The sequence below is a fragment of the Passer montanus genome, unplaced genomic scaffold (assembly GCF_014805655.1).
Source record: "Passer montanus isolate IOZ18808 unplaced genomic scaffold, ASM1480565v1 scaffold43, whole genome shotgun sequence".
In the NCBI taxonomy this organism is placed as follows: Eukaryota; Metazoa; Chordata; class Aves; order Passeriformes; family Passeridae; genus Passer; species Passer montanus.
This window is the reverse complement of record NW_024369151.1, coordinates 2587636-2614656: the sequence shown is the minus strand read 5'-3', so window position 1 is coordinate 2614656 and position 27021 is coordinate 2587636. Positions and strand designations below refer to the sequence as shown.

The 27021-nt window shown below is 50.8% G+C and overlaps 1 protein-coding gene and 1 long non-coding RNA gene across 11 annotated transcripts; one reads left to right on the top strand and one right to left on the bottom strand.

The window, feature by feature from the left end:
• Nucleotides 1–2987: 2987 nt before the first annotated feature.
• LOC120507380 lies at nt 2988–5835 on the top strand. Its single transcript, XR_005628741.1, has 3 exons — nt 2988–3140; nt 3420–3521; nt 5117–5835. It is a non-coding gene; the product is annotated as an uncharacterized LOC120507380 (long non-coding RNA).
• A 1126-nt stretch (nt 5836–6961) lies between these two features.
• Nucleotides 6962–27008, bottom strand: TMEM268 (transmembrane protein 268). 10 transcript variants are annotated; one of them, XM_039719925.1, is made up of 10 exons: nt 26872–27008; nt 20764–22074; nt 18110–18418; nt 16026–16135; nt 13714–13821; nt 12478–12627; nt 11328–11438; nt 9812–9889; nt 8671–8856; nt 6962–7374 (listed from the first exon to the last, which is right to left on the bottom strand). In XM_039719925.1, the coding sequence occupies exons 3-10, from the start codon at nt 18207–18209 to the stop codon at nt 7216–7218; spliced, it is 1002 nt and encodes a 333-aa protein (XP_039575859.1). In that variant the 5' UTR covers nt 18210–18418; nt 20764–22074; nt 26872–27008; the 3' UTR covers nt 6962–7215. The 10 variants fall into 10 exon arrangements, with proteins under 10 accessions (XP_039575859.1, XP_039575867.1, XP_039575861.1 ...); XM_039719933.1 differs by having other exon boundaries at nt 13717–13821; XM_039719927.1 differs by having other exon boundaries at nt 21110–22074.
• Nucleotides 27009–27021: the final 13 nt, after the last annotated feature.

The window sequence follows — 27021 nt, the reverse complement described above, 5'->3', positions numbered from 1 at the left end:
CAGATGCACTGATTAAAGTCACGATGGATTTGTGGAGTCTCGCACACTAGCAAGGGAAATTGGAAGTGGAAGAAGAATCTGGGATGTATTTGCTGCCAATAGACACAATGAGCGCTTTCAGGAATGCTGGAAAATGGAGAGGGAGATGATCTCCTCACCCAGGAGACCTCGGGCAGTGCCCAGAGGGGCAGCTTGTCCTCCCCGGCCTCTCACCACCCACCTTTTCTCTTTATCTTAGCACCATCTAGAGGGATGTGTCTGCACACCCGAGAGGAGAACACCCACACACGGGGTGTGGAGCCTGAAGAAGCCAATTCTCAGAGGAGCAGTGCACCCCTCCAGGCACCTTGTCAAGGTTGAATCATCCCCCTTGTCCTGCTGAGCTCATCTGGGACTGGAAAATGGGTCCTCCAGAGGGATTGGAGGTCAGAAGGTTCAGGGCGGGGTGGTCTGGAGGGTCTTGCTCGGGGTTTGGGGTTTTTGATTGATATTTTTTTAACACCTACAGGTCTTGTATCACCTACAGATCTTGCAGGTTTCAACAGAGGCCACATCTGGAGTTCTGTGTCCACTTGGGCTCCTCAGCACAGCAGGGACAGGGAGCTGCTGGAATGGGACCAGCAGAGGCTGCAGAGAGGAGGAAGGGCCTGGAGCGTTTCCATGTCCAGGAAAGGCTGAGGGAGCTGGGGCTGCTCAGCCTGGAGAGGAGCCCCGGCTGAGAGGGGCCTCAGCCCTGGGTGTCCCTGTCTGTCCCTGGGTGTCCCTGTGTGTGTCCCTGTCTGTCCCTGTCTGTCCCTGTCTTGTCTGTCCCTGTCTGTCTGTCCCAGTCTGTCCCTGTCTGTCTGTCCCTGTCTGTCTGTCCCAGTCTGTCCCTGTGTGCAGAGGTCAGGGCAGGCCCGGGCTCTGCCCCAGGCCCAGCCATGGCCCCAGAGCCACGGGCAGGGCCTGAGCCCAGCAATTCCCCTGCCCAGGAGGCAGAACTGCTGCCCTGGGCAGTGCCAGCCCTGAGCAGAGCCCAGGAGGCTGTGGGCTCTCCCTGACTGGGAATATTCCAGTCCTGCACTCCATCCCCATCTCCAACCAGCCTCACACAGGGGCAGTAGGAATTGCAATGGATGACAGGCTGTTTGCAGCACATGGATTAATGTGACAACTCATTTTTCAGAGATTTTTGCACATCTGGAGTAGAATAAAGAGGCTGGGGAGTCTCTTTGTCAGTAAAATTCTGGTTTCACATCAGCACTGGGAGAACTGCCCTGGTTTTTCCAAAATCCTGGAGCTCTGGGTTCTGCTCCACAGAAACCATGGGACTTGAGCACCCTGTACAAACCACAAAGTGCAAGGCCATGGAAACCAAAGTCCAACCTGCCCGAATCAGTGTGTGCTTGGTGCAGAGATAGGAAGGGAAGCACATTGCCCTGGCCAGAGGGCGAAGCAGGAGCTTTCAGAACTCACCTGACTGGGATTAAGGAGCACAGAGAAACACAAGCAGCAGCAGGGTCTGGCAAGGGATGCACAAAAGCTGCATTTCTTCAGTAGCTGGCTTTAGTCAGGACTGAATCAGTGCTCTGGAGGTGGAACGGGGTAAAGAGCCTGGAAAAAACAAGGACAATCCTCTGCCTACATTTTGTCTGTTAGAGAGTGTCACCCCTACCCCCATCATACAATGGGTATCAGAGGGCTTGAAGGTCTGACATGAGGTCAGAAGGACAGTGGAAGAGGGGCTGAAACTGGATGATCTTTAAGATCCCTTCCAACTCAAATCATCCTGCAATCCTAAAACTGTCCCTGCAGTGTTGAGAGAGCAGCACCAAAGGAGAGGGAAGGTTCCTTTCCTCATCCCTGCCCCACACAAGCTCAGTGCTCACTGCTGGGACCCTCTCCAGCTCAGTTTGGGTCACAGCACAAGGTTCACCTCCCACATCCCAAACCCAGCTCCTCCAACAGCCACAAAGCAACACCTGCAACCCCTCCAGGCAGGGCCAGGTCACCTTTCATTTTCCCTCACCCAAACCTCAGAGCAGCTGCCCTGAGCCAGCACTGAGAGCTTTCTCCTTCCCAGGAGAAGCAGGGGTTGGGCTCTTTCTCCAGGCAGCACTGACACAACCAGAGCACACAGCCTCAAGCTGCACCAAGGGAAATTCAGGTTGGATATTAGGAAAAAGTTTTTACAGAAAGAGTGATAAAGTTCTGGAATGGCTGCCTGGGGAGGTGGTGCAGTCACCATCCCTGGATGTGTTTAAAACAAGACTGTGTTAAAAACGGAACCAGACTGCCGGTGCTAAAGTGATTTCAGCATTTATTATAATAAAAAGAAAGGCCTAAAGCAAGGGGCCTGTGGGCAGAGCAAGAGCATTCCTGTCGAGGACGCTGCAGCGCCGGTGCTGGGGCTTCTCAGCAGTGATGTTCCCGATGTCCCAGGTGGAGCAGCACAGATTCAGTGGGTCAGAAACCCCTTTTTAACCTTTTTTTTGTCCGTTTGGATAAGTTTCTTTTTGGATCCTTCATTTGCGTGACGGTTTAAGGTGCTTGACTGGCCCATGACAGTTCTGTCCAGGCTGGCTCGTTGCGCTGGGGGTGGTGCACTACTTAGGTGTGCTATGGTATGTTGAGTACCATATTTCCTATAACTACCCTTTAACCCCTTTTACAATAACTAAACTAACAGTACATGCTTAACGGTCTATCAACTATTTTACAACGGTTTCTAACCGTTTTTTAACAACTGGATGTGGCACTGGGTGCCAGGGTTTAGTCGAGGTGTTGGGGCTGGGTGGGACTCGATGATCTTGAAGGTCTCTTGTAGCCCGGTGATTCTGTGAATTCCCGGGCAGGGAGCCCGGGGGCAGTGCCAGGCTGAGCCCTCCCCGGGCGTTCCGGCAGCAGCACACCCGGGGGAGGGAGGCAGGCAGGGAGGGAGGGAGGCAGGCAGGCAGGGAGGGAGGGAGGAGGAAGCCGAGCTGAGTCAACACTGCGGAGCTCACCCGGGGGAGGGAGGCAGGCAGGCAGGGAGGGAGGGAGGAGGAAGCGGAGCTGAGTCAACACACTGCGGAGCAGCCTGCGAGAGCAGAGAGAGGCACAGCCGGGCTGGCTGACAGATCTGCTGAGCCACGGGAAAATGGTTTGAGTAATAATCAACGGTAAGGAAACCTCTGGTTTGGGGAGAGAGCTTAGAGGGGAAATACTCTGCGTGTTTCACGGGCTGGGCTGCTGGGGGGAGAGACAGGCTGGTGCTGGAGGGGTTTGGAACACAGCCAGGGCGGCAGGCAGCGAAACAAGTCTCGTTTATCCCGGTAAATCCAGTCCCTCCGGAGCTCCCTGCGCTGGGATCCCGCGAACCCCGTTCTGCGCTGGCTGGGGAGCCTGCTCTGGGGGACTGCTGGTTCCCAGTGCCACAAAGGTGTCCCCTGTCCCCCCAGCCTGCCGCTATGTGGCCAGGAAGATGAGGAGCCTGTTCAGCCGGGAGCCCCGGGAGCCACCGCCCTGCCCGGCGCGGGCAGCGCCACAAAGCCAGCAGCAGGGTGAGTGTGGGGACAGGGACATCCACGTGCCACAAAGCCAGCAGCAGGGTGAGTGTGGGGACAGGGACATCCCTGTGCCCCAAAGCCAGCAGCAGGGTAAGAGTGGGGACAGGGACATCTCTGTGCCCCAAAGTCAGCAGCAGGGTAAGGGGGACTCGTGGGAACATCCACGTGCTCCAAAACCAGCACCAAAGTGTGGGCTCAGGAGGCAGGACATCCGCATGTCCCAAAGCCACCACAAAGTGTGGGCTTTTTGGGGACAGGGACGTCTGCATGTCCCAAAGCCACCACCAGGGTAAGTATGGACTCTCTGGGGCCGGGACATCCCCTCACCTCATCCCAAACCTGCTGGGAATGGAGGGGGCTGGGCTCACCTGGGCTCAGCCAGGGGTGGGGGCACCTCCACACTGCCCGTCTGTGCTCCCAGGACCGAGCTGCAAAGGTTTCTGTTCTCCCCTGCTTTATTTCTCCTGGCTGGTTTTGGTGTTAAATGTCATTCCAACTCCTGGACATAGAGCAAATAGCAGCCTTTGGAAAAGGGCACAGATGTGCTGTGGGGTGGGATTAGGGGGACAAGAGGATGTCACCTGCTCCCACAGAGCTATGTGTCCCTGGGACACTGTAACCCAGAACCCTGCCAAACACCAAAACACAGCACCACACACCGAGCTGGCAACGAGAGATCCCTGTCCTTGCCTCCCAGTCTTCCCTCCCTGGCCCATTTAAAGCCCACATCTGAACCACAGTGGCTTCGCAGATAAAGCACAGCTCCATTTTGGCACGGTGGCTACAGCAAGGACCATCCTGGCTCCCCTCCCTGCCCCAGCCAAGGCAAGGAAAATTCTCCAGCATCACCTGACTGCATTGCTCAGGTGCCAAAGCTCCCTGTGAAAGTGAACTCAGCTTTGAGCAGCAGGCAGAGGAATCTCAGCATGGCAGGGATGTGCCCCACCCGTACTGGTTGCACTGGTTTGGCTGAGTCACTCCTGAGCAAACATTCCCAGAGCAGCAGCACATTCCTGGGCAGCTGCCACAGGGTCAGGCCATGCCTGTCACCTCTGCCTCTGCCAGGAGCTTGCAACTGTCCCTGGGGACTCCAGGGAGGGCATAGGGCTGAGCCATTCCCTTCCCACTGCCCCCATGAGCTGTGTGGGAGGGGAGGAAGGGGAATTGTGTGCACAGGGGGTCCTAAAACATGTCCAGAATTTCACCTGTCCCCTAAAGTAACAGCTGGCTCCTGACCAGGGAGGGGAAAGGGGATGTGTCCCTTCACTGATGCCTTGATTAAGGCTGTGTGAAGGAGAAGCAGAAGGAAGGAGCAGCTGCCATCCTGCAGTGGGAGCCAGGAATTTGCAGAGGCTCCGGGAAGATCAGGGAAGGTCGATGATACATCATTGGATGTATCAGGGAGAGGAATCAAACTCCTCTTTTGAGCAAAGCTGTTCAGCTCCTTTCTGCAGTTAATTGCTGGGTGTTTAAGTGCAATCAGGATAGCTGAGGTTTTCAGAGGACCTTCCCTTCCAGAATTTCCCCCTTGTTTAATCCCAAATCCCTCTCTCAAATCCCTCTCTTTTCTCCATACTTTGCATTTGCAGATGTAAAACAAGAACCACCAGCATCCCCTGAAGCACCAGCCTCACTCCCCAGCAACAGCAAACCCATCCAGAGCAGGTCCTGACGATAAAACCCTCGTGGTCCTCCCATGAAGGCCACCAGATTTCTTCCCACTAATTTTTGCTGGAAATCCCTTATCCCAGGGATTGGAAAATATCAACAAATCCCTGCTGGATCTGCTCTCAGCACAGAAGCACATTGATAGAAAATGTCCTGATCAGTGTCTCATGACAGAATTTTCCAGTTGGCAGGGGAAAAAAGAAGATTCCCAGTGTATATCAGAAGATTGCCAATGTATCAGCAGATTCCCAATGTGTATCAAATGCTCCTGATATCCATGGGCCATGGAACCAGGGGAAGAGCAGGAGCTATTGCATCCTAGCAGGGAAATAGATTTTTATACTGTGAAACCAAATTATGCTCCCAGTGATATTGGTACAAATTCAGACAAATTCAGAATCAGTTCCTGGCATGGAATGAAGGGTTCTGGAGCTCGGGCGTGTGGGAATCCCTTTCCCCATGCCCAGTGAGCCCCCAGGTGATGTGCAGCACCCCCAGAGCAGAGGCTGCAGGGATGTGCCCCCAACCCTGCCCTGTCACAGAGCAATGACAGCAGGGCCCCAAACCCCACAGGCGTGGGGGGGATCCTGCCTGACCCCTCCTGTGACAGCTCGAGCAGAAGTAAAGGTGCATGAAATCAGCTGCTTGGGAATGTGGTGGTTTTTCTTCTGGAATGAGTTTGGTGACACTGCAGTTCTTGGGATCCTGCATTGGCAGCACGGGGGGGTAAGGGGATCACATGGGGGGTCACTGATAAGGGGGTTATCTGTGTTTGGGGGGGTCACTGATAAGGGATTGATAAGGGGATCCGTTTTAGGGGGTCACTGATAAGGGGATCCTTTGTGGAGATCACTGATAAGAGGATCATGTGAAGACCTCACTGCTACAAGGATCATGTGCTAGGGGCTCACTGCTGAGGGAACAGTGTTGGGGCCTCAGGCAGGAGGAGATGGATCTGGTGTCACCATTCCTGGCGACAGAAAAAACTGGAGAAGGAGCAGAGTCATCCTGCACCCTGGAAAGAGCCAAATCGTGGTGCTCCAGGGCTCAGCCTCCTGCTGCCACCCCAAGCAAAGCTCTGGCCCTTGCTGGTACGAGGTTGTGTGAGGGGGTCATGGTTGCTTGGCAGGAGGGTTTGGGCACAAGCGAGTCCCAGGCTGTGCCTGGGTTGTTTCTGATCCCTGGGGCAGCTCCTCCCTACCAAGTTGGTGGGCAGCAGCTCTCCAAGGTGAGCAGCTTTCCTGCATCTTTTTCATTAGAGTCCTATTTCCACTCATTCATCCAGAACAAGGAATTACAGCTCCCTTCTCTGCCCCAGAGCTCCTCCACACTGGAGTGTGGGGACAGTTCTATTTTGGGGTTTTCCAGCCCGCTCTGGTCACCTGCCCCAGCTGTGATGTGTGTGCAGCACTGTGGAGACAAGAGTCTGGTCAGTGAGAAAGCCAGATAAGCTTTCCCATGAACTGGCCTGGGAAGTTTTAGGGAGGCAGAGAGAAAGAATGGTAAACAAATGGTAAACTATCTGCAGATGGTGTTTTCAACAAGTTGTTTTCCTCCTAAGATGTTTTACCAAAGAGTGTCTTCTTAATTAGCCAATCATGTGAAATGTGTTGATTAAATGACCAGTCATGTCCCCCTGTATCAGACCAGGGTATGAAAGAAGGGGCTCCAATAAAGTCAGGGCTGCTAGCCTCTCACCCTTCTGCCCTGGAGTCTGTGTCTGTTGTAACAGAACACAAAATGAACAACACACATACTGAAACTTCTAAGGTAAAAAGAAGAAAGTTTATTTCTCGAATTCAATACATACAGAATTTCAAAAGTGGATTGGAGGATGAAATTGTTACTTCTCTAACAACACTGGTTAAGCTAACATTCCATCAAATTTCTCCTTTTCTAGAGAAGAATGCAAAAACAATCATTATTTACGTAAAAGTGCACGAGAAACTCCATTACAAAAACGTAAACATCAGAAGGCTTAGAAGAACTTAGAAGAACAGGGTGACGTGTCATTCCTGACTCAGCAGCGGCACAGCACGGTGCTCTGGATGAACTGGCAGGGGCAGGGGACGCTGCTGTGGCCCAGGTGTCCCCCTGGGCTGGCCCGAGGGAGCCGGCCCGTGACCAGGAGCCGCACGTAGCACGCACTGAAGATCACCAGGAGCTGCTGGGCCATGGCCTGCAGGGAGCAAGAGAGGTGTCAGAGCAGGGCAGGCTCAGAGCAGTGAGTCACTGTGCCCCACAGTTTATTTGGTGTGGGGTCACTGAGATGAGCGATGGGCAATGACCCTGGCTCATCCCAGGCTGCCGGGACTGAGGAAGGAGGACTGGCTGCTCTCTGCTTCTCCCTTAGCTTGGAGTTTTGTCTTAGCTCAAATCTTCCTGGCTTTAAAGCAGCCACTTGTTTTACACCTGGCTTCAAACCAGCCACTTGTTTTAAACCTGGCTTCAAACAGCCACTGCTTTTAAACCTGGCTTCAAACCCAACACTGGGCTGTGTTATTTGGTCCTGGCTACCCTGAGGGCATCACCTGCCTCAGCTCTGCTCCCTGGGAGCCCATCCCAGCATCCACACGGATGGGAGGGGAGGCATGGACAGATTCCTTCCTTAACCTGCCCCTTGCAGCTGTGGTTTGTGCACTTCAGCCCCGAGCACTGCCTCCAGGCCCTGGCAGCCCACATCACTCACCTGCAGGGGACACAGGTAAGGGACACTGGGGACAGCCTGGGGCCACGGGCAGGTCTTGCCCTAAGCCCTGGATTTGCTGGGGTGGAGGTGGGCAAGGACAGATAACTGGCCCAGATGCCCTGTGGCCAGCAGTGCTGGCCCACTGTCCCCACAGGGGGTGACACCAAGTGACTGCTGGCCTTTGGGTGGCCCTGGGGACCTGCCCACTCTGTCCCTGCCTCCTCGGGCTTATTTTTGCCTGTAGACAGCCAGAGAGCCTCAGCCTGCAGGGATGTCATCTGCACTGAATTTACTTTGTGACAGTGACAGGAAAACTGCAAAATAAATCAAAATCATGCCTTTGGTAGCTCCATGCTGGGCAGGAATCAGGGCACATTTGTTGCTCAGCATGGCACAAGTCTTTGAAGGCACTTTCCATGGAGGAGACAAAGGCTGGGCTCATCCCTGGCTCAGCTCAGCCTGGGCAGGGCCATCAGGTCCCTGGGCAGAGGTGTTCTTCCAAACAGGACCCTTGGGACCAGCAAGGAAATGCCCAATCCATGAATTCCTCAAGGATTATCCCCAGCTGCTCAGCCAGCTTTGAATTCAGGTTTACAAACATGGAATTCAGGTTTTTCAGGGTTTACTCCTCCTCCTGAGAGCACCAGGGCTGGAGAAGGTCTGTGTGGACTTCCAGGTGCTTCTTCTGGAGGAAAAGGTGGTGTCCCCCATGGCTGGAATGAGTTTTGGAGCTGAGATGCCTTGGAGGTGATTTGGTGCCACTGTCAAGGGGATGTTTCTCCTCACCTGGGGTGGGCCCTCAGGGATGAGGGGCAGGAGCTCACTGCAGGTCACAGGATCTTTATTCAGGGTCTCCCCTCTGAATAAAAGAGGGGATTCTTCACATGGAGCTTCCTCTTCCATCCCTAGCTCAGGCTGAGCTGCCACATCCATGACCACCCAGAGCTTGTTCAGCCTGTGCCTCAAGTCTGCCTGGAAGAAAAGGAGATTTTGGGGCTCTCCAAAGGCAGGCAGCAGTGGTGTCCTGTGGAGAGCCTTTACAGGGCACCATTTATCCTTGCATAGTTTTTATTCCTGGGGTTTCCCACCCCAGGCAGCAGTGGTGTCCTGTGGAGAAACTTTACAGGGCACCATTTCCTCCTGCATGGATTTATTCCTGGGATTTCCCACCCCAGGCAGCAGTGGTGTCTTGAGGACAGAGTTTAAAAGGTACAATTTTCTCCAGCACATTTTTCACTCCTGGGATTTCCCATGCCAAGAGCCATGCCCAGCACTTGGAGGTGGGTGTCCATGCCATGGCCTGGCTGCCCTCAGCTGCCAGTGGCTGCTCCCAGCACCACAAGCACAGCCTGGCATGAAGAATCCTGTCTTTAAAAACAGTTCTCTCATCCCCTGTGTGAATCCAGGAACTGCTATGCTTCCCTGAGCTGCAGCTTTCAGGGAGATGAGCAACCTGGAGATTTCAGAGGGTTCTCACCTCTCATCCCACAGAGGCAGTTCAGTGGATATTTACACACCCACAGAGAGCAAAACATTTTCTGAAGGCCAAGAGGACAAAATTTTTACATAATTAACTCAATGCAGCAATTCCTGCTCCTCCAGGCTATCCCACTTTTTCCAGGAGGACAGCTCAAGGTGGCAGCTGCTTCAAGGTGTGCCACATGCTTCCAAAATTTGCCTTTCATTCCTGATGACTTTCCATCATTAAAGCTGCACAGTTAATTATCCAGACACGCACATTCCATGGAGTGTGGACAAATTCCTGTTGAACTGGGCAGGGACAGTGCACTTTATTCACCTCCCAGTCTGCCCAGTGCACAGCAGGGCACTCAAACACTCATTTGTCCTTGCCCACCTCCATCCCAGCAAATCCAGGGCTTAGGGCAGGACCTGCCCGTGGCCCCAGGCTGTCCCCAGTGTCCCTTACCTGTGTCCCCTGCAGGTGAGTGATGTGGGCTGCCAGGGCCTGGAGGCAGTGCTCGGGGCTGAAGTGCACAAACCACAGCTGCAAGGGGCAGGTTAAGGAAGGAATCTGTCCATGCCTCCCCTCCCATCCATGTGGATGCTGGGATGGGCTCCCAGGGAGCAGAGCTGAGGCAGGTGATGCCCTCAGGGTGCTCAGGGCAGCCAGGACCAAATAACACAGCCCAGTGTTGGGTTTGAAGCCAGGTTTAAAGGCAGTGGCTGCTTTGATGCCAGGAAGATTTGAGCTAAGAAAAAACCCCAAGCTAAGGGAGAAGCAGAGAGCAGCCAGTCCTCCTCCCCCAGTCCCAGCAGCCTGGGATGAGCCAGGGTCATGGCCCATCGCTCATCTCAGTGACCCCACACCAAATAAACTGTGGGGCACAGTGACTCAGCTGCCCTAAACCCCTTCCTGCTGTCTCATCTTTGTTTCTAGGGATTGACTCCATTGTTTTTTACAAAACTGGCCATTCTCAGTGCTGCTCTGAGGACACTGTTGAGAAGAGTTTTCCAAGAGCAGCGTGTTGGGGATGTGAGTCCTGCCAGCTGAGGCAGGCAGAGCTCTGTCCTTGTGCATCTGCTGCTCCAGCCAGCAGCACAGGGATGCAGGAAAAATGTAAAATCTACAGGGTTAAAATGGATCTGACATTGGAGCAGACAGAGCCATTGTAAATCTCTGGGTTATCTGCTGCTCTCAGGAGTTTTGGGACAGGTAGGTCAAGGTGAAGGCTCCCTGAATTAGTCCTCTAATGGACTATGCTGGCCCAAAATGTGGAATTCAGGTTTTTCAGGTTTTTCTCCTCCTCCTGAATGACTTTGTCCCCCTGCAGTGTTCCCTGTCCCCTTTCCTCCTTCAGCCTGGCTTTTTTCTCCATTTGTATTTCAAGCCTCTCTCTGTGTCTCTCTCACCTTCCTTTAACACCTTCATGGAGCTTTAAAACTCTCTCCATTCCCTTAAATCCCTGTCTAGTACAGAAAAATCATCTCTGAAAAGCAGCAAATGAGCCCAAGGATGGGGATTTTGTTTTTCTCCATGTTAAAGTTTTTGGGGGACTGTTTGGTTTTCTCCCTCTTGTTTTTTTTAGCAGTTTTTGTTTGGTTTGTTTTTATTTTTTGCCATAGGAACTTTGCTATCCCTCTGCCTATAGGCAGAATCATCAGTGTCACATAATTACAACACATTTTTAAGAATAATTGTCTGCCCTAATGAATCCCACTTCAATCCTTTAGACTCATTTTTTGCAATCACCTTTGGGCATATCTCAATCCCCACTTACAGGAGAAATAAAAACGTCCTAATTCCTTATACCATCCCATAGGAGACAAAGCAGATCCTAGGAATGCCATCCTCTGGATCACAGCATCAGTAATAATTGATGTTGTGATAAACTGATAAAGTTAATTGATGTAATTGATAAATGCCTCCAGCAGGAGGCATTTATCTATCCAGGAGGGATCTGACCAATTGCCACCAAGGATACTTGTAGGATGCTGTGTGGCCCGTCCAGGACATCTGTAATCCCCAGGATTATGCTGTGTTTGATAAAGATTTCATTGACAGCTGCCAACCTCACATCTGTGTTCACGTTTAGCTGTTAAAGAATGCAAGGAAAAATAACACAATCCACAGCAAAAGTCTACAAACTGCAGCTGGATAATCCCAAATACTGCAGCTCTGAAAGGAAAACAGTTGGATTGATTTCCAGTGTCATGTTCTCCCTTCTGACCCCCAGCAAACTGCTTTCCTGAACCCCTGTGAACCCCCAGATTTATCTGGTTTCTTCTTGGAAGAGTCATTTGCCTCAAATCCCCCTCTGGATTTTGAGTCAAGACTTTCCAATATTATTCTTCAGCCAAAGAGATGGTGCCAGTGATGCCAGAGGCAGCAGGGAATGCAAGGACAAATCATCAGGAGCAGGGCAGGAGCCAGAGCTGCTGTGGGAGCACAGTCCACACTCTGCAAGGCTGGTCTGCAGGGTGACCCTGTGTGGCCTCTCCGTGCTCAAAGAAGCTTCAAGAGAGCTGGAGAGGGACTGGGAACAAGGACATGGAATGACAGGACACAGGGAATGGCTCCCACTGCCAGAGGGCAGGGATGGATGGGATATTGGGAATGAGGAATTGTTCCCTGGGCTCTGGCTCAAAATGCAGCCCAGAGCAGTAATGGGGGTTACATGTGGGGGATACTCTGTGTCACAGCAGAGGGGTGGGCAGGCCCTGGCACAGGGTGCCCAGAGCAGCTGTGGCTGCCCCTGGATCCCTGGCAGTGCCCAAGGCCAGGCTGGACAGGGCTGGGAGCAGCCTGGGACAGTGGGAGGTGTCCCTGCCATGGCAGGGGTGGGATGGGAAGATCTTTAAGGTTCCTTTTAACCCAAACCAGCCTGGGATTCTCTAATCCTCTGATCTCCAGCAGCAGGAGGTCTGAGCCAGCCTGAGCAGCTCCAACACTTCCCTTTCAAGCATTCCATCCCCTCCCTTGGCTGCAGAACATCTCTTGCCTTCCCTGAGTACTGTAAAATTATTCCCTCCTCCCTGGATCATTGTATTCTTTGCCTGCAGCCAGGGAATGCCCCAGCAGGAGGAATCCTGCTCCCCTCTCTCCACATTCCCACACCAGGAGCCTCCTCTCACCTTCCTCTGGTGCCCATCAATGACCAGGATCACCAGGACAGTGAGAGCCAGGGCCACCAGTGTCACCAGCACACCAGCCCCCCAGGAGTGGCCCAGAGAACTCAGCTGGAGGGTGGAGTAAAGGTTTGTCCAGAGAGAGATGTAGAAAACCTGGGGGAAAATAGAAAGACTGGTGAGAGTTACAAACCCATGAAAATGAGAAAAGTCACAGGAAGAAGGAAATAACAGTCTCTGCTCCCTTATAAATTAGGTCCCATGAGATTTTTCACAGGGTGAGAAAGGACAAAACTTCTTTCCAATAATAAATAAAGGAACGAAAGGATTGGAAGGACTAAGTGAGCCCTAGTTTATTTTAAAAAATCACCACTCACCAAAGACAAAGAGTGAATTATTAATGATGATTCATCCCTAGGAAGGATTTCAACAGAGTTCTTCCATTTAGATGAGGAATGCACTCACTGAGGCATATTGATAATAATTCTCAGAGTCCCTGGATTTAGAAAGTTCCTATTTCAAGGTGGTGCAGAGACCACTCCATTACAGTAATGCTCAACCAGTGAGCACTGATGCAGGTTTAAAGGGTTGTGTTAAAGACGGGAAACTGGATTCCTTCACCTCACAGAGCATGGATTTGGGCAGGAGATTGCCTAGGAGCAGGTGTGACATGTAGGGCACAGCATCATCTCATCATGACAAAACTCAGGTGCACTAAACAGGCACCAAACCCCTCAAAACACTGAGCACCAATTCCTACAGGAGAAAATTTGTATAATGGCTATCCAAACAAAAAAAAAAAGTAATCAAAACAAAGATTTGGGGTTGATCACACCTTCGGCACACTGCAAAGCACCAGCCTCACAGCAGATGCTCATGGTTGGGTCTCTGGAGAACTTTCTTTCACCAGAAGACAAACAAGACCAAAAGTTGACTGATTTGTTTGTGTAATTAGCATCAGGACCAGAATGCCTTCATATCTTTAAAATCAAGATCTAAACCAAGCCTGTGGTAGGTGCTGTCACCTCAGGATCTGCTGGTCACCCATGGACAGCCTGCTTTATTGGGACTGCCAGCAATGGGGTGGAGAGAGGGCCCTGCCCTCCATCTGCAGCAGTTCTGTGAGCTGGAATTGCCAAGAGAACCCACCAGGAACATGTTAGAACCAGGATTTGCTGCCCAGCCCAACCCCACTCCCTCCCTGGGGACAAGAACCCCGGTGCCAGGCTGGGCAGCCCTCACCACAGCCATGGCAATCTGGAAGCCCCTGGAGCTGTAGAACAGGTACCGCCTCACTTCGGGCCTCAGGACTCCCTCCTGGATCAGCCTTCTCCACAGATCCATCGGCACCTGCCCGGGAGCAAACACAAAACCACAGCCACCCTCAGTTTGGGCTCCAGCTCCCAGCAGAACCAGCTGGACAAACCTCGTTAGTGCTGTGGCTCAATGAAGAAGGACTTAGTGTAAGAGCCTGAGATGAGAGATGTGGGGCTCCAGGTGGCTCTTCAAAATACTGTTTATTTTATACAAAATGCTGTTTATTGTATATTACAGCTCTTCAAAATGCTGTTTATTGTATAGAAGATGTTCCAGCAGCCATGGGTCGTGGGTGACAGAGCCACATCTAAAGCTGCCAGCTACAGGTAGAGGCAAGCCTGAAGCCCCTTTAGTTCTGGTTACAATGCATTATATATTTTTCTTTGCTGAATACCTTAATACATAACAACCAGTCAGCACCATACACAACACCTTTACTATTGCCTATAGCCTATCATAACTATCATTACCATGTTATGGTCAATACTGTCCAACCACATGAGTTAGTATGGTACAGTTTGAGCTTAAAGTTGTTTTTCAGTTTTCTTTCAGTGGAAAATTGTTAGACCTTTTTTCTGTGGCAGCAGCTCTCTGGCCACAGAGATAAACACAACTGTCCCAGACTTTCTGGGAAAGGCTGTGAGGAGATCAGAGAAAAGAATGAGAAACAATTCTTATCTTAACCTGCTGCACCTGTTGTTGTGCACATGTAGAATGTGTTTTGGAGATTTCTTTATCAAAGGGTGGTTTCTTAATTGGCCAACGGTGATGGTGTTTGGACTGGAAGGCCAATTAGGTCCAGGTGTATCGTAACTGTCTATAAAAGCAATGGGGGTTTCTTGGTAATGATATATATAATAAAGGGATTGATCAGCCTTCTGTGTATCATGGAGTCAGTGCTAATTATTACCCAGCTGGGGGCCTCTGTAACAACATTTTTCTACTTGCCACATCAGCATGTCTGTTTGCCTGTGGTATCTTCTGCTTTTCCTAAGACCTATTTCTACTTGGTAAAAACATATTTTTTGTTTGTGGTCAACATATCCTTTGCTCTAAGTCATAAAATCTCTTTTCAACTGACTTAATCTTTGCTTTTTCAGTTGTCCACTAAGACTGGCTCAGCCATTCTTAATTTAAACATCTCTTATTCTTCTATATCAAAACTTGCTCCCATCTCTATTCTGCTCTCAGGTTCTGCACTCAGAGATCTTTCTGCCAAGCACACATAGCTGTGAGACTTTCTTGTTAAACTTTCATCCTTCCCAACAATGTAGGACGTTTTATGGCGCAAAAAGAAAGGATCCATCCTGGTTTATTTTGTGCATCTCCTTTTACAAGGTTTTTAAGAACATCCCGTCTATCCCCAATTGGTCAGTAACAAGTTGTCATTCTGTATTAATTGGTCACTCAAAGCCCAGTGTGTACGTGCAGAAAAAGTTCTTTGTGAGACATGGTTTTCATTTTTCTATCTCACAGTGTAAAGACAATTTATACAGGTGGCTAATGTTTATCACAGCCCTAGAGCTCTTTCTCAGGGAAAGCAGGTTGTTTTCCACAGTCCTAGAGCTCTTTCTCAGGAAAAACAAGTTATTTTCCACTGCTGCAGGACTCTGTTCTCACAAAGAGCCGTCAGTTTTCTCATGGGTTGTTGTCTCAAGTCAGGATTTGCTTTGTAGGCCTTTGGCCTGCTGTTTCACTGTGAGAAATGAATTTGTAGACAATTTCTAAAGTGTATAAATTTTGTGTGTAAATTTTCTACAAATTCATTTCTCACATTTCACTACCACTCCTTGTGTGCCACTGCAACCCAAATGTGTGTCCCAGAGCTGCCTCCCACAGGGAGCACCTCCAATCCCACCCACAGAGCTGCCACAGACCCAAAATTTGTGTTCCTGCTCAGCTGCAGTGAGTAAAACCTTCCTGGGAAGGGCAGGGACAGTCACAAGGGAAGGAAACCCCTTTTTGTGATGAAGGACAAGACAAGGCAGATGTCCCAGGGATGCCCTGCCCTATCAGAGTGAATTTTAAGAAAAAATGCACTCCAGACTACCTTCAAAGAGCTTCTTCACAGAGGTTTAAGACAAGTTCATCCCAGCTGACTTCCAGCCCATGGGGAATAGACTGAAGTTGGACTGAAACAAGCGACTCTCAAACCAAAAAACCCAAAGCCATCTGGGCTGTGGGTGTAAATGCAAATTATGCAAATCCAGCTGGAATTAACTCCCAGAGGAGCTCACCTGGATGCCGAGGGACTGCAGTTTGTCAGCACAAAGGTCCATGTCGAAGGAGGAGCTGGGGCAGGTGTTGTCCATGCTGAGCACCAGCAGCACCCGGCCTTGTGGGGGTTCTGCAAGAGCCCAAAAGAGCCGTGAGCACAGCTCTGGGGGGTTTATCCCACAGCCAGGCAGCACCTGGCAAAGGGGAGGCTGAGAACGCAAACCACCCTGGTGTGATTTAAACTGATCCAGAATCCCCTCCTTGGCCATTGCTAAGGAGCTCTGCAAGCAGCCTGAGACCCCCTGAAGGAAATAGACTGCAGAAAGTGAGGAAACCCCCAAAACATCCCAGGAGTGAGCAGCCAGAGATAAGAGGAGATAACAGGATGCTGTGATCTGCAGCACAACCATGTCCTGCCTCAGCAACCCCTGACTGGAAGTGTGGAGGTGAAACTGCAGGCCAAAGGCCTACAAACTGAATCCTGACTCAAACAACTTGTTTTCCACAGTCTTAGAGCTCTTTCTCAGGGTAAAGAAGTTATTTTGTGAGCTGGGATTGCCAAGAGAACCCACCAGGAATGTGTTAGAACCAGGATGTGGTGCCTAGCCCAACCCTGCTCCCTCCCGGGGCACAAGAACCTGGTGTCAGGCTGGGCAGCCTGCAGTGCCCTCACCACAGCCATGGCAATCTGGAAACCCCTGGAGCTGTAGAAAGCCCAGTTTTGGCTCTCTCATGGCTTCTGTTGGCTCAAGTCAGGATTTGGTCTGTAGGCATTTGGCCTGCTGTTTCACCACCACAAACAGGCTCAGGCTGCTCGGTGGTGCCAAGGCACACTGCCCTCTTGGAGACCCCTCCCCATTGCCCACCCACCATAAAAACCAACTTGAGCAATGAATTCAAGTGCTTTCCAGCAATCCTATTGCTTGGGAATGTGGCAGGGCTGCCCTGGAGCAGCCCCAGACCCTCCTGCAGCATGGCTCTGCTCAAGGCTCTTCAGTGTCAGCTCGGGGCAGGATCACAGATGCATCCTAGAGACTCCAGTCAGGAGCCTAAAGAGTGTGAGGACAGCCTGTCCTAGATTCGAGCAGCACGGGAGAGCTGTGATCTCCAGGCAGCCCATCTGGCACCCACCTAGAGCTTACACAAGCTGTGCTACAGAGAGAGGAAGGGTTTGGGCCTAAGGAAGTGGCTGGTTCAGCTGAGATCCTGCTTCACTGAAAGGTTTCACACAAATTTCCTTCCTCTTTGCAGCTCCAGAGTCAGCCAGGTGTCCCTGGGCTGCTCCTGGGGACATTTAGAGCAAAAATGGGGCTGGAGGGTGCAAGGGGTATGAGTGACCAGCCATCCATGGCTCTGCCAGAGGGCTCCAAACCCTGTCCAGCCTGGCCTTGGGCACTGCCAGGGATCCAGGGGCAGCCACAGCTGCTCTGGGCACCCTGTGCCAGGGCCTCTGAGCCCTCACAGGGGAGAATTTCTTCCTAATCTCCAATCTAAACCCACTGTCTTTCAGTTTGAAGCCGTTCCCTGTGTCCTGGCACTCCAGGCCCTTGGACAGTCTCTCTCCATCTTTCCTGTGGCCCCTTCAGGCTCTGCAAGGCCACACTGAGGTCCCCCAAAAGCTTCTCCTCTCCAGGTGAACAGTCCCAGCTGTGCCAGTCTCTCCTCCCAGCAGAGCTGCTCCATCCTCTGATCCCCTGGTGCCTCCTCTGGATCTCTGCAGCAGCTCCAGCTCCTCCCTGTGCTGGGCCAGGGCTGGGGCAGCTCTGCAGGTGGGGTCTCACCTCAGCCCAGGGCACAGGGGCACAATCCCCCTGCCCTGCTGCCCCCAGCACAGGTCAAATTTCCCAAAGACTTCTTAGCTTCAAAGGCCAAGAGGAGAGGCCTTGCAGGGGGCTGCTTCGTTCATTCCTGCATATCAGGCATTTAATAAAAACCCCAAAGTATCTCCATCCCCTTCCCAAAATGCTGAAACATCCACAGTGTTTTGGTACTTTCACAAGTGAGATGCTGTTAAAGAGCATCTTTGGTAAAATCTGTCAGTGGTTATTTTAAGGACACTGAGCTCAGATCTGCCTCTCCTCTTAGCAATGAGCTGCTCCCTTACCTGTCACCCACTGCAGGGCTCCTTCCTTGAAATCACTCTTGCTGTACAGGAGGGAGGACCCATTTTTCTCAGTTCCACCAGTCTGGCTTTTCTGGGCCATGCTGAAGGTGTGTCTCCTTGAAGGATTCTGTGTTTTCTGGTCAGAAATTCAGCATTTCTCTCTCTAATTCAGCATTTTCCTCTCTTCCTGCTGGGAAGCACCAACCAGCCCCACAGCAGCTGAGTGGGGAGCAGATTGTGAAACCCTCACTCCCACTGCTGCCTTCCTGGGCATCCTGCTTCCCATGAGCCACAAGGCATTTTTTAGCCCTGAAAAAAGAAGAACATCCCAAATCTTGCAGAAACAGCAAATAAAGGATAACAGCAGTGACTGCACCTGGTGTTGGCCAGTGTGAGCTCAGTCCACACAGACTCACTTTTTACGTTTGGTTTTTGTTGAGAGGTGGAAAAGCTATCCTTAAATATTCCTTAAATTATCCTGACATCCATCAGCATTCACATTTTGCAAGCACTTAGCAAGGAACAGTCAGGGTTTCTCTTTGCCAAGCCTCTTTGCCATCACCTTCAGAAGAACCTGGAGATGGTGGTCTGGTCAGAAATTCAGCATTTCTCTCTCTAATTCAGCATTTTCCTCTCTTCCTGCTGGGAAGCACCAACCAGCCCCACAGCAGCTGAGTGGGGAGCAGATTGTGAAACCCTCATTCCCACTGCTGCCTTCCTGGGCATCCTGCTTCCCATGAGCCACGAAGCATTTTCTAGCCCTGAAAAAAGAAGAAGAACATCCCAAATATTGCAGAGACAGCAAATAAAGGATAACAGCAGTGACTGCACCTGGTGTTGGCCAGTGTGAGCTCAGTCCACACAGACTCACTTTTTACGTTTGGTTTTTGTTGAGAGGTGGAAAAGCTATCCTTAAATATTCCTTAAATTATCCTGACATCCATCAGCATTCACATTTTGCAAGCACTTAGCAAGGAACAGTCAGGGTTTCTCTTTGCCAAGCCTCTTTGCCATCACCTTCAGAAGAACCTGGAGATGGTGGAAATGCCTCTCCCTGGAAGTGACACGGGGACAGATCCTCACCACAGGATGGGAGAAGTGCAGATGAGGCAGAAAAATGCATCTGCTGAAGGCAGAGTCAAGCAGGAGCTCCCACCCAGCAGCAATGAAGCCTTTGAGGCTCTGCTTTCCCTTCCTTTCTCTTCTGCTTTCCCTTCCCCTCTCCTCTCTTTTCCTTTTCCCTCTCCTCAGTTTTTTTGGTCCCTCATCTCTGCTTTCCCTTTAATATTTTTTCCTTTTCCTCGCCTCTCTTTTCCTTCTTCCTCTCCTCTACTTTCCTTTCGTCTCCCCTTTCCTCAGGGAAGTTCTCCCAGCAGGCACAGTGCCCAAGGTTTTCCATGTGTTTTTTTCCTGCTGGCACAGCTCTCTAACCTCCTGCCAGCACTTGTGGGTGGCTGTTAAATGCTTGGTAAACTCTCGAGTTTACTTTTCAATTACCTTCCACTCCAGCTCTCCAAAACCACTGCTTACTTTTTAACCTCTGCTCAGACCAGGAGCCTGTTGCTGTCTCCTGGTGGGAGGATCCCTCACAGATCTCACCCGCGCTCCTTCCAAAGGGGATTGTTTTGTTTCTGACTTTTTTTCTGGTTTTTTTCTGACTGTTGTCGGCTGTATTTACCTCCTTGCACAAAGCCAGGACAGTCCCTGGTTGAAGGAAATGGAGGCAAGAGAAACAACATGAAAAATTTTCCCCTGATCACAGGGGGAAAAAACCCAAAAGGGCTGAAAACTCCCTTAAAAAGCTGAAACTTAAAGGATTCCTGAAAACTTAAAGGATCAAAGCAGGAAGTGTGTGCACACAGGATGGGCACAGCACCTGCTCTTCACCTGCACAGGTGAGGAGAGGTTCCCCTGGGCACAGCTCTGCCATGAGGATCATGGGCACCATATGTTACAGGGCACATCCCAGCACCAAAAGGTGCATTCAGATGGGTTTTTTCACTGCTTTCCTTCTTTTGCCATCCAATGGAAGTGAATGTAAAATCAAGACAGAAAAGCCCATAGCAGACAGAAGCAAAGAGTGAAAAAACAGAGGAAACTAAAGAAAAATATATGAAAACTAATTAAAAACTGAAGAAAAACCTGATTAAAACCAACCACCCTGTTGCTGCTGCTGGCACATCCATTTGGACACAAATCAAGGCTCTCTGGCTCTGAGGATGAGAATCTGGGGCCTCTGGAGGACAGTCCCCAGGAGGTGACAGTGCAGGTGCAGCAGCCCAGCCATCCCCAGGAGGGAAACAGCCTTCCCCAAACACTGGGAGCTCCTCAGCCAAAGCAGCTTTGCTTTTGCTTCTCAGTGCAGCACAGTTTGGCTCTGTTGCCTTTCCCTGCAGAATTGCCCATGTGGGGATTTGGGTCCCCCCAAACCTCCCTCTGATCCCTCCTGAGGCACCTCAAGGAGCAGCCTCTCCTCTCCTGCACTCCCAGGCTCTGCATTCTCTAAATTTCTTCTTTTTCTTTATGCAATGCCAACAGCCCTCTGGTCAATTCACTTCCTTCTTTTTTGGACACCTCCAAGCCCTCACTAAACAGCAGAGAAACACCCAGCAGGTCCTTCTGCCTCGTTCCCAGAGCAGCCAGCAGAGCCTTACCTGCTCCAGCTCACTCCTGGTGCTGGGAATGCAGCTCAGCCTCCTCCTCCTGCTGCTGCCTGTCCCACTCTGCACTGCACAGGTGCCACACTGTGCCACCTCCAAGCAGGAAGGTGCCAGCCTGTGCTGGATGAGGTCCCTGTGTCCCCTGGGAGCAGGGATTACCCAGGTCTGTGCCCCTGCCTCCCCCTCCTCACCCTGAGCTGCACGCAGGGACTTGCAAAATCTCCCTGGTGCATGTGACTCTCCCCTGGGCTGTTCAGAAATGAGGGTTTAACCCTCTGTAGTTCCTCAGAAGTGTTCCCACGCCCAAGGCACAGCCACAGGGGGAGATTCTCCTCCTCACCTGCAGCAGGGTGGGGGTCCAGAGCTGGAGCTGGAGCCTGAGGAGTGTGAAGAGCTGAAGAGTGGCACAGACAGGAGGCTCTCCTCTTCCTTCTCCTCCTCCTCCTCTAGGATCAGCCAGGCAGGATTCAGGAACTACAAATCCCACAGTTACACCACATCAGTTCCTGTAAGTGTTTCAAGACAGGGCTGGAGACATCAGAAGAGGAAAACACATATCTCAAGGCTGACAAGAGGTCACTGTTCATCAAAGGGTCATGGAAAGCAGTGAAGAACAGGGAGGGCAGGAGTTGTAGCCCTCCCCAAACCAGGCTGTGCTGATGTGGAGCAAGTTTCCCCTCTAGCAGCTCCAGAAGAAAAGCAGGAGGCTCAGGCACAGTCAGATGGATCCTCCAGAGTGCTGCACATGTTGGAGTTGTTTGCCTGACAATGCTGAGACACCATGAAAACCAAATTCCTTAGCCTGGGAATTGTGGTGTCAGAGCTGCCCAAAAGCTGCAGGATCCATGGAGGGTTGGAACAAAGCTAATCCAGGGGTAGATGGTTGAAAGAAAAGGAACAATCAGCTCTTGCAGTGTCTGTGTGCACTTCCTGGAGCAAAGGCTGCTCTTCTGGAGGGATGAGTTCTGCAACCCTGCCTCTCCAGAGCTGTGAGTTCATCCCATCACGTGGCTCCACAGGCAACAGGAGCAACTCCAAAGCCACTCACCCTCATGGGATCCTGTTACACTGGAACCAGCAACACCATCCAGGCACTGGGAAAAATCCCATAAATCTGTCACCAGCTCAAGGCCCAGCTCCAATCCCCACCCAAGACAGGGCCATGGGAAGCTTTGAGTTCTTTTGCAAACGCTCATCAAAAGTTTTGGCTTGGTTTGCTCCTCACCCACACAGAGATGCTGACAGGGAACACGAGAAGCCAAGAGCACTGCCAGCTCTCCACAGGAAAAAGCTCCAGGCAAATCCCTGTGGGACAATAACTTGAAAGTTAACAATAACTTGAAAGCAGTGTGGATAATGAGCTGCAGCACGGTCCCTGTGCCCCTCTTGCTCAGCAAGACACAAAAGGTCTTGGCATCAGCACCTCCAGCAGCAAACCCCTGCTCATTTGAGAGGAGTGTTGGGATCACCAGAGGCTGGACTGCCAGGATGGTTTGGGTTGGAAGAACCTTAAATCCCATCTGAGTCCACCCTTCCACCACCCAGACTGCTCCAAGCCCTGTCCAGCCTGGCCTTACCCTCCCCTTACCACAGCATCTGCTGCCTCTGGGGAGTCCCCCCACCCCATTTTCCCAAATTCCTGCAGTGCTGTGCAGCTGCTCATGGATTGCTCCGAGCTGATGTATTTGATTTCACCTTTCTCAGCTACTCCTCCCTGCAGGGAGGCTCAGGCTATTGGTTTCAGATCATTTCTCCCACTTATCAAGATCATTTGGAATTGTGATTCAGTGCTCTGTACTGTTTGTATCTCTTCCCAGCTTGGTGCCCTGGACTTACATTGTACTCCCTGTTCCACCTGCTGCATTAATGAATATATTACAGGGAAACTGATTGCAGGGAAATGAAAAAATCTGCTTTTTCAAGATAGAAATTTGAGGACTGTCCCAGGCTGACAGTGCCCACCCACCCCTGCCAGCCCCAGAAATAACCTCACCCTTCATCACACCCTAAATGTCATTTCTGAGGTCACTCTTCAGCACCTATTTGAAGTCTCACTGCTTTAAATAACCAGATACACACATTTAGTGTGCTTTTGCCTATTCTCACCATGTTCTCTCAGTATTTACTCCATGCTTTGATAAACTGAGCTCCTTTGCAGTATTTGGAATCCACACCCCTGTGATTCCAGCTTTTTTGACCACAATCTGCATGTGGTTGCAGTTTCTCCCCACGTCAGCCTTGTTTGGACTGTGCACTGCAGCCAGCACTGACACATCTCATTTTCTTTTGATGAAACTGCATTTTCAGGGGAGAACTGTGCCATCTCTTTCCTTTTTTTTCTCCTAGTGAGCCTTAATTAGGAGAACAAAGTTGTTGAAAGCCTTGTCTTGCCCTTTTCCCCCTTTCTGCACACAAAGTCCTTTCACTTTGCGTTGTTGGATTTTTTTGTCAGCAAAGCTGACAGATTGACAGTCATTAAATATAAAAATTTATTTCACACTACCCATAAATTACAAGTTTCAAATGAAGAATGACATTTGCTTAAGGCACTGAGTGTGGTTCTTATCTTTTTTTTCCTACTTCTGCCTTTTTCTTATGAAGACTTAAAGTATTATTCTTTTTACTATGGTAATGCAAAAACGTCTTTTCTTGAATCTCAAATTAAAAGAGGCAAAGCTCGCTATGTGCCTGGGATAATGATTCAGCTATTGATCCAGAAGATGCTTTATTAGATTATTTTGAGGCAGACGAAAGTAATTTAATACCAATTTATTTTCTATTCCTATGCTAGTCCAAGATACAATCTTTTCTGCATGAAATTAGCACTTTCTCCTTTCAACCTCAAAGAAACATTACGCTGTGCTCCTTCCTTGGATTAGTTTGGGAAAACTTTTTCAGCAGAACATTGATCTAGAGGGTTCTCAATTGTATTTTCTTTAAGACTTTAAAGCCAAGACCTCAGCTGGGATCAGCAGGTTCTTGCCTTTTCTCTACCATTATGCATTAATGCAAAAACTAGTGAAGAGAGACAAAGGGGAAAGAGATTCCAGGTGAGGAAAACAGAGGCAAAGAAGGAAATCGGAGCAGGTTTAATGCAGGCAGAGAGAAGGGAGAGGAGCTGCATTATGTTTACACAGTCATCTGTCACCTCCAGGGGACACTGCAGGGTAGTTCTGCCCCACAGCAGCAGGACAGCACCTGGGATACCCCATCCTGCTGCTCACACCTCCCACGAGCTGCCCCAGGGGCCAGGAACTGCTGCATTTTCTCTAGGGTTACCAAATTCTGCCTGCTCCGGGGTCAGCTGGGCTCCAGGGTGGGAGAAAACAGCAGGAGCCCAAAGCTGGGGATGGCAGGAAAGGGATAGAGGGACTGTCAGCAGCTCACTGGGTTGGATCTGCCTTTAAAACAGCTCCACATTTAATAAAGGTCATCAGGACCTGTGCACTGACCTCACAAAAGCAGGAAAATTAGGAATTTAAGGTTGCCAAATGTGGATTTGCCCCTGGAACACCCTGAATTCCCTGGTGTTGCCATCCAGCACAGCCTGGCAGCTCTAGGCAGAGAGGGGAAGGGCTCCTGGACCTCCCGCAGCAGGAAAATGTCCCCACCTGCTTCTGAAAGTGCCCAAATCCAGCTGCCAGGGGAGCCCCTGCTAAAGCACTGCCAGCCAGAACTGCTGTCCCCCTAAGGAGAGCTCTCTGGACTCCAGATCTGGAGTTAGAGGTGATTTCCTTCCTTTCTTTCATAGGAACACAAGATCACAGAATATCCTGAGCTGGAAGGGACTGAAGGGATCACCCAGCCCAGCCCCTGTCCCTGCCCAGACCCCCCAGCAACCCCACCCTGGGCATCCCTGGCAGCGCTGGCCAAAGGCTCCTGGAGCTCTGGCAGCCTCGGGGCCGTGCCCATTCCCTGGGGAGCCTGGGCAGTGCCAGCACCCTCTGGGGGAAGAGCCTTGCCCTGATCTCAGCCTGAGCTGCCCTGGCCCAGCCCCAGCCGTGCCCTGGCTCCTGTCCCTGTCCCAGAGCAGGGATGGGAGCTGCCCCTCGGGAGGAGCTGCAGCCCCGGGGAGCTCTGCCCTCACTCTGCTCAGCTGAACAATCCCAGAGCCCTCAGCTGCTCCTCACGGCCCCTCCAGCCCCTTCCCCATCCCTGTGTCCCTCCTTTGGACACTCTCTCACACTGTAGTGCCCCAAGTGCCCCCAGGAGCAGGAGCCAGGTGGTATTTCCAGGGATGGGAGCCCAAAACAAGGGAACCTCACAGTGATGTGTGGGCCCAAAGCAGCTTCTGCTCTTTCTGTGGTACATGAGCAGGCTGTGGCTCAGTCCTGAGGGATTGTCACAGACCCCCAGCATGGTTTGGGTTAGAAGGAACCTCCAGAGATCAAACTCCCTTCTCTCTGCCCACAGGGACTCCTCCCACTATCCCAGGCTGCTCCAAGATCCATCAGTCCAGCCTTGGACACTTGCAGGGGTGGAGCAGCCATGACTTCTCTGGGTAGAGGAGCAGCAGGAAAAATTCAGATGCAGATTTTTCTAGCAGCTGCTGTGGGCTTCACTCCTACTCCTCAAACTTCCTGTAAAATGCCCCAAAAATCAGATTTCAGGAGTAAGAAGCAGTGTCCCACTCCATACCTGTCAGGACTGTTCCCTGAAGAGCATTTCCCTGGCACAGCCTGGCTTAGGCACACAGGGCTGCCTTTCCCAGAGCATCACAGGGCAAGATGAAAGAACCTCAACTGGAAATAAAATATCTGCTCTGCACAAACCAAGCCAGCCTTCCTGGAGAGCAGTAATTGGAAATGCTTCCTTCAGTGCAAAGTTGGAGTCATTCTCAACAGTTAAGTTTCAGGGAAGTATTACAGAAAATTATTATTCTTGCAACACATTAACACTTCTGCATGTTCTAAAGGGAGCTTCTTCACAGCACATTTGCCAAGGAGAAATAATCATGGATAATTTTTTTCCACTTTTTCTCCTGCTTCTGTTCTGAAGAAGGATAAAAGTCCTCATTAACCAAGGGAAACTTATGAACCAATATGAGAAAGTGGAGCACACACTTCATTTTTTCTGGACAGAGTCTCAGTCACTGATAAGAGAGGGAATGAAATTGCTAATTACAGCCTGGAGCTAGGAGGGCTTTGAGGAGTGTCCTGCTGGAGCCTGAGCACCTGCTCTCAACAGGGAGAATGTCTCATCTCCAAAGGACAGAGTGAAATTATCACGGCTGCAACCTTTTACGAGGCCATAACACCTTTCCACATTACAGCACATGGATTAAAACTGCTCTGATCCTGTTCTGCTTGCACCCACCTGGCTTCTCCCCCAACTTGGCACATTTGACTTTGCAAGAAGCTTTTGTTTAAATTTTACAACCCGTTTAATAGCTGCAATTCCTGAAGAGATCTTTCCAGGAGTACAGTGCACTACCATGAAATAAGACAAGAGGAGACCCCAGAGCTGTCTGCTCCTGCCTGCAGGACTCACATCCACATCCATCCTGCTTTTTTCCCTCCCTATCACAATTCCAGAGGTCCAAGAGGCTTTGCAATGCCTCACTGAGGAGCTGTGGAAATCAAGATGTTCTGTCTGAGGAACAGAACAGCATCCCTGAGGCTCCTTGCAAAGATCCCCAACTGCACAACTCCTGGGCCAGATCAGGGACAGGAGGTCCCTTTTCCACAAAAAGCCTGGAATTTGAACTCTACAACAAAGCAAAGCTGCATTTAATATTCTGCTGGAAAGAGAAAGAAACCACTGAAACACGAAACCTCTTAATTATTTGTGTGTATCTTTGATTAAAGAACTGGGAAGTGATGCAGACAAGCCCAGAACTTTTCTTTCCCACTGTTCCCAGGCACAGGATGCTGCAGGATTCAGGATGACCTTGGTATAAACACGCAGTGACCAGCACTGGACCCAAGGAAGGGTAATTACTGTGCAGCACCTGGCTATCAAACTATTCCAATGAACTGGCACCATTTTATTTCCCCTAATGGTCACAAGAACATTTGTTCCTGAAGGTTTTCAGAATGATCTGGCAGGTAAAGCATCAGACTGGAGCCAAGAGGAGGAGCTCTGTAATGGGTTTTAACTCACCTGCTGTGACCTTCAGATATTGGCTCTCTCTCTTAAAACTTTCTTTTATCAATACTTGATGGTCACTCTGCAGAGTCCAGACTTCCAAGGTGCCCAGCGAGACCTGCCAGCATTCCCAGAACAAGTCAGCAGGAAAAACCAGACTGAGCA

Excerpts from the sequence above, each read along its gene's own strand:
- TMEM268 (XM_039719925.1), bottom strand. The coding sequence starts at position 18,209 with ATGGCCCAGAAAAGCCAGACTGGTGGAACTGAGAAAAATGGGTCCTCC. Across the intron at positions 16,136-18,109 it reads AGCCCTGCAGTGGGTGACAG|AACCCCCACAAGGCCGGGTG; the intron begins GTAAGGGAGCAG and ends GGGCTCTTGCAG. Across the intron at positions 8,857-9,811 it reads CTCACCTGCAGGGGACACAG|GCAGACTTGAGGCACAGGCT; the intron begins GTAAGGGACACT and ends CTTTTCTTCCAG.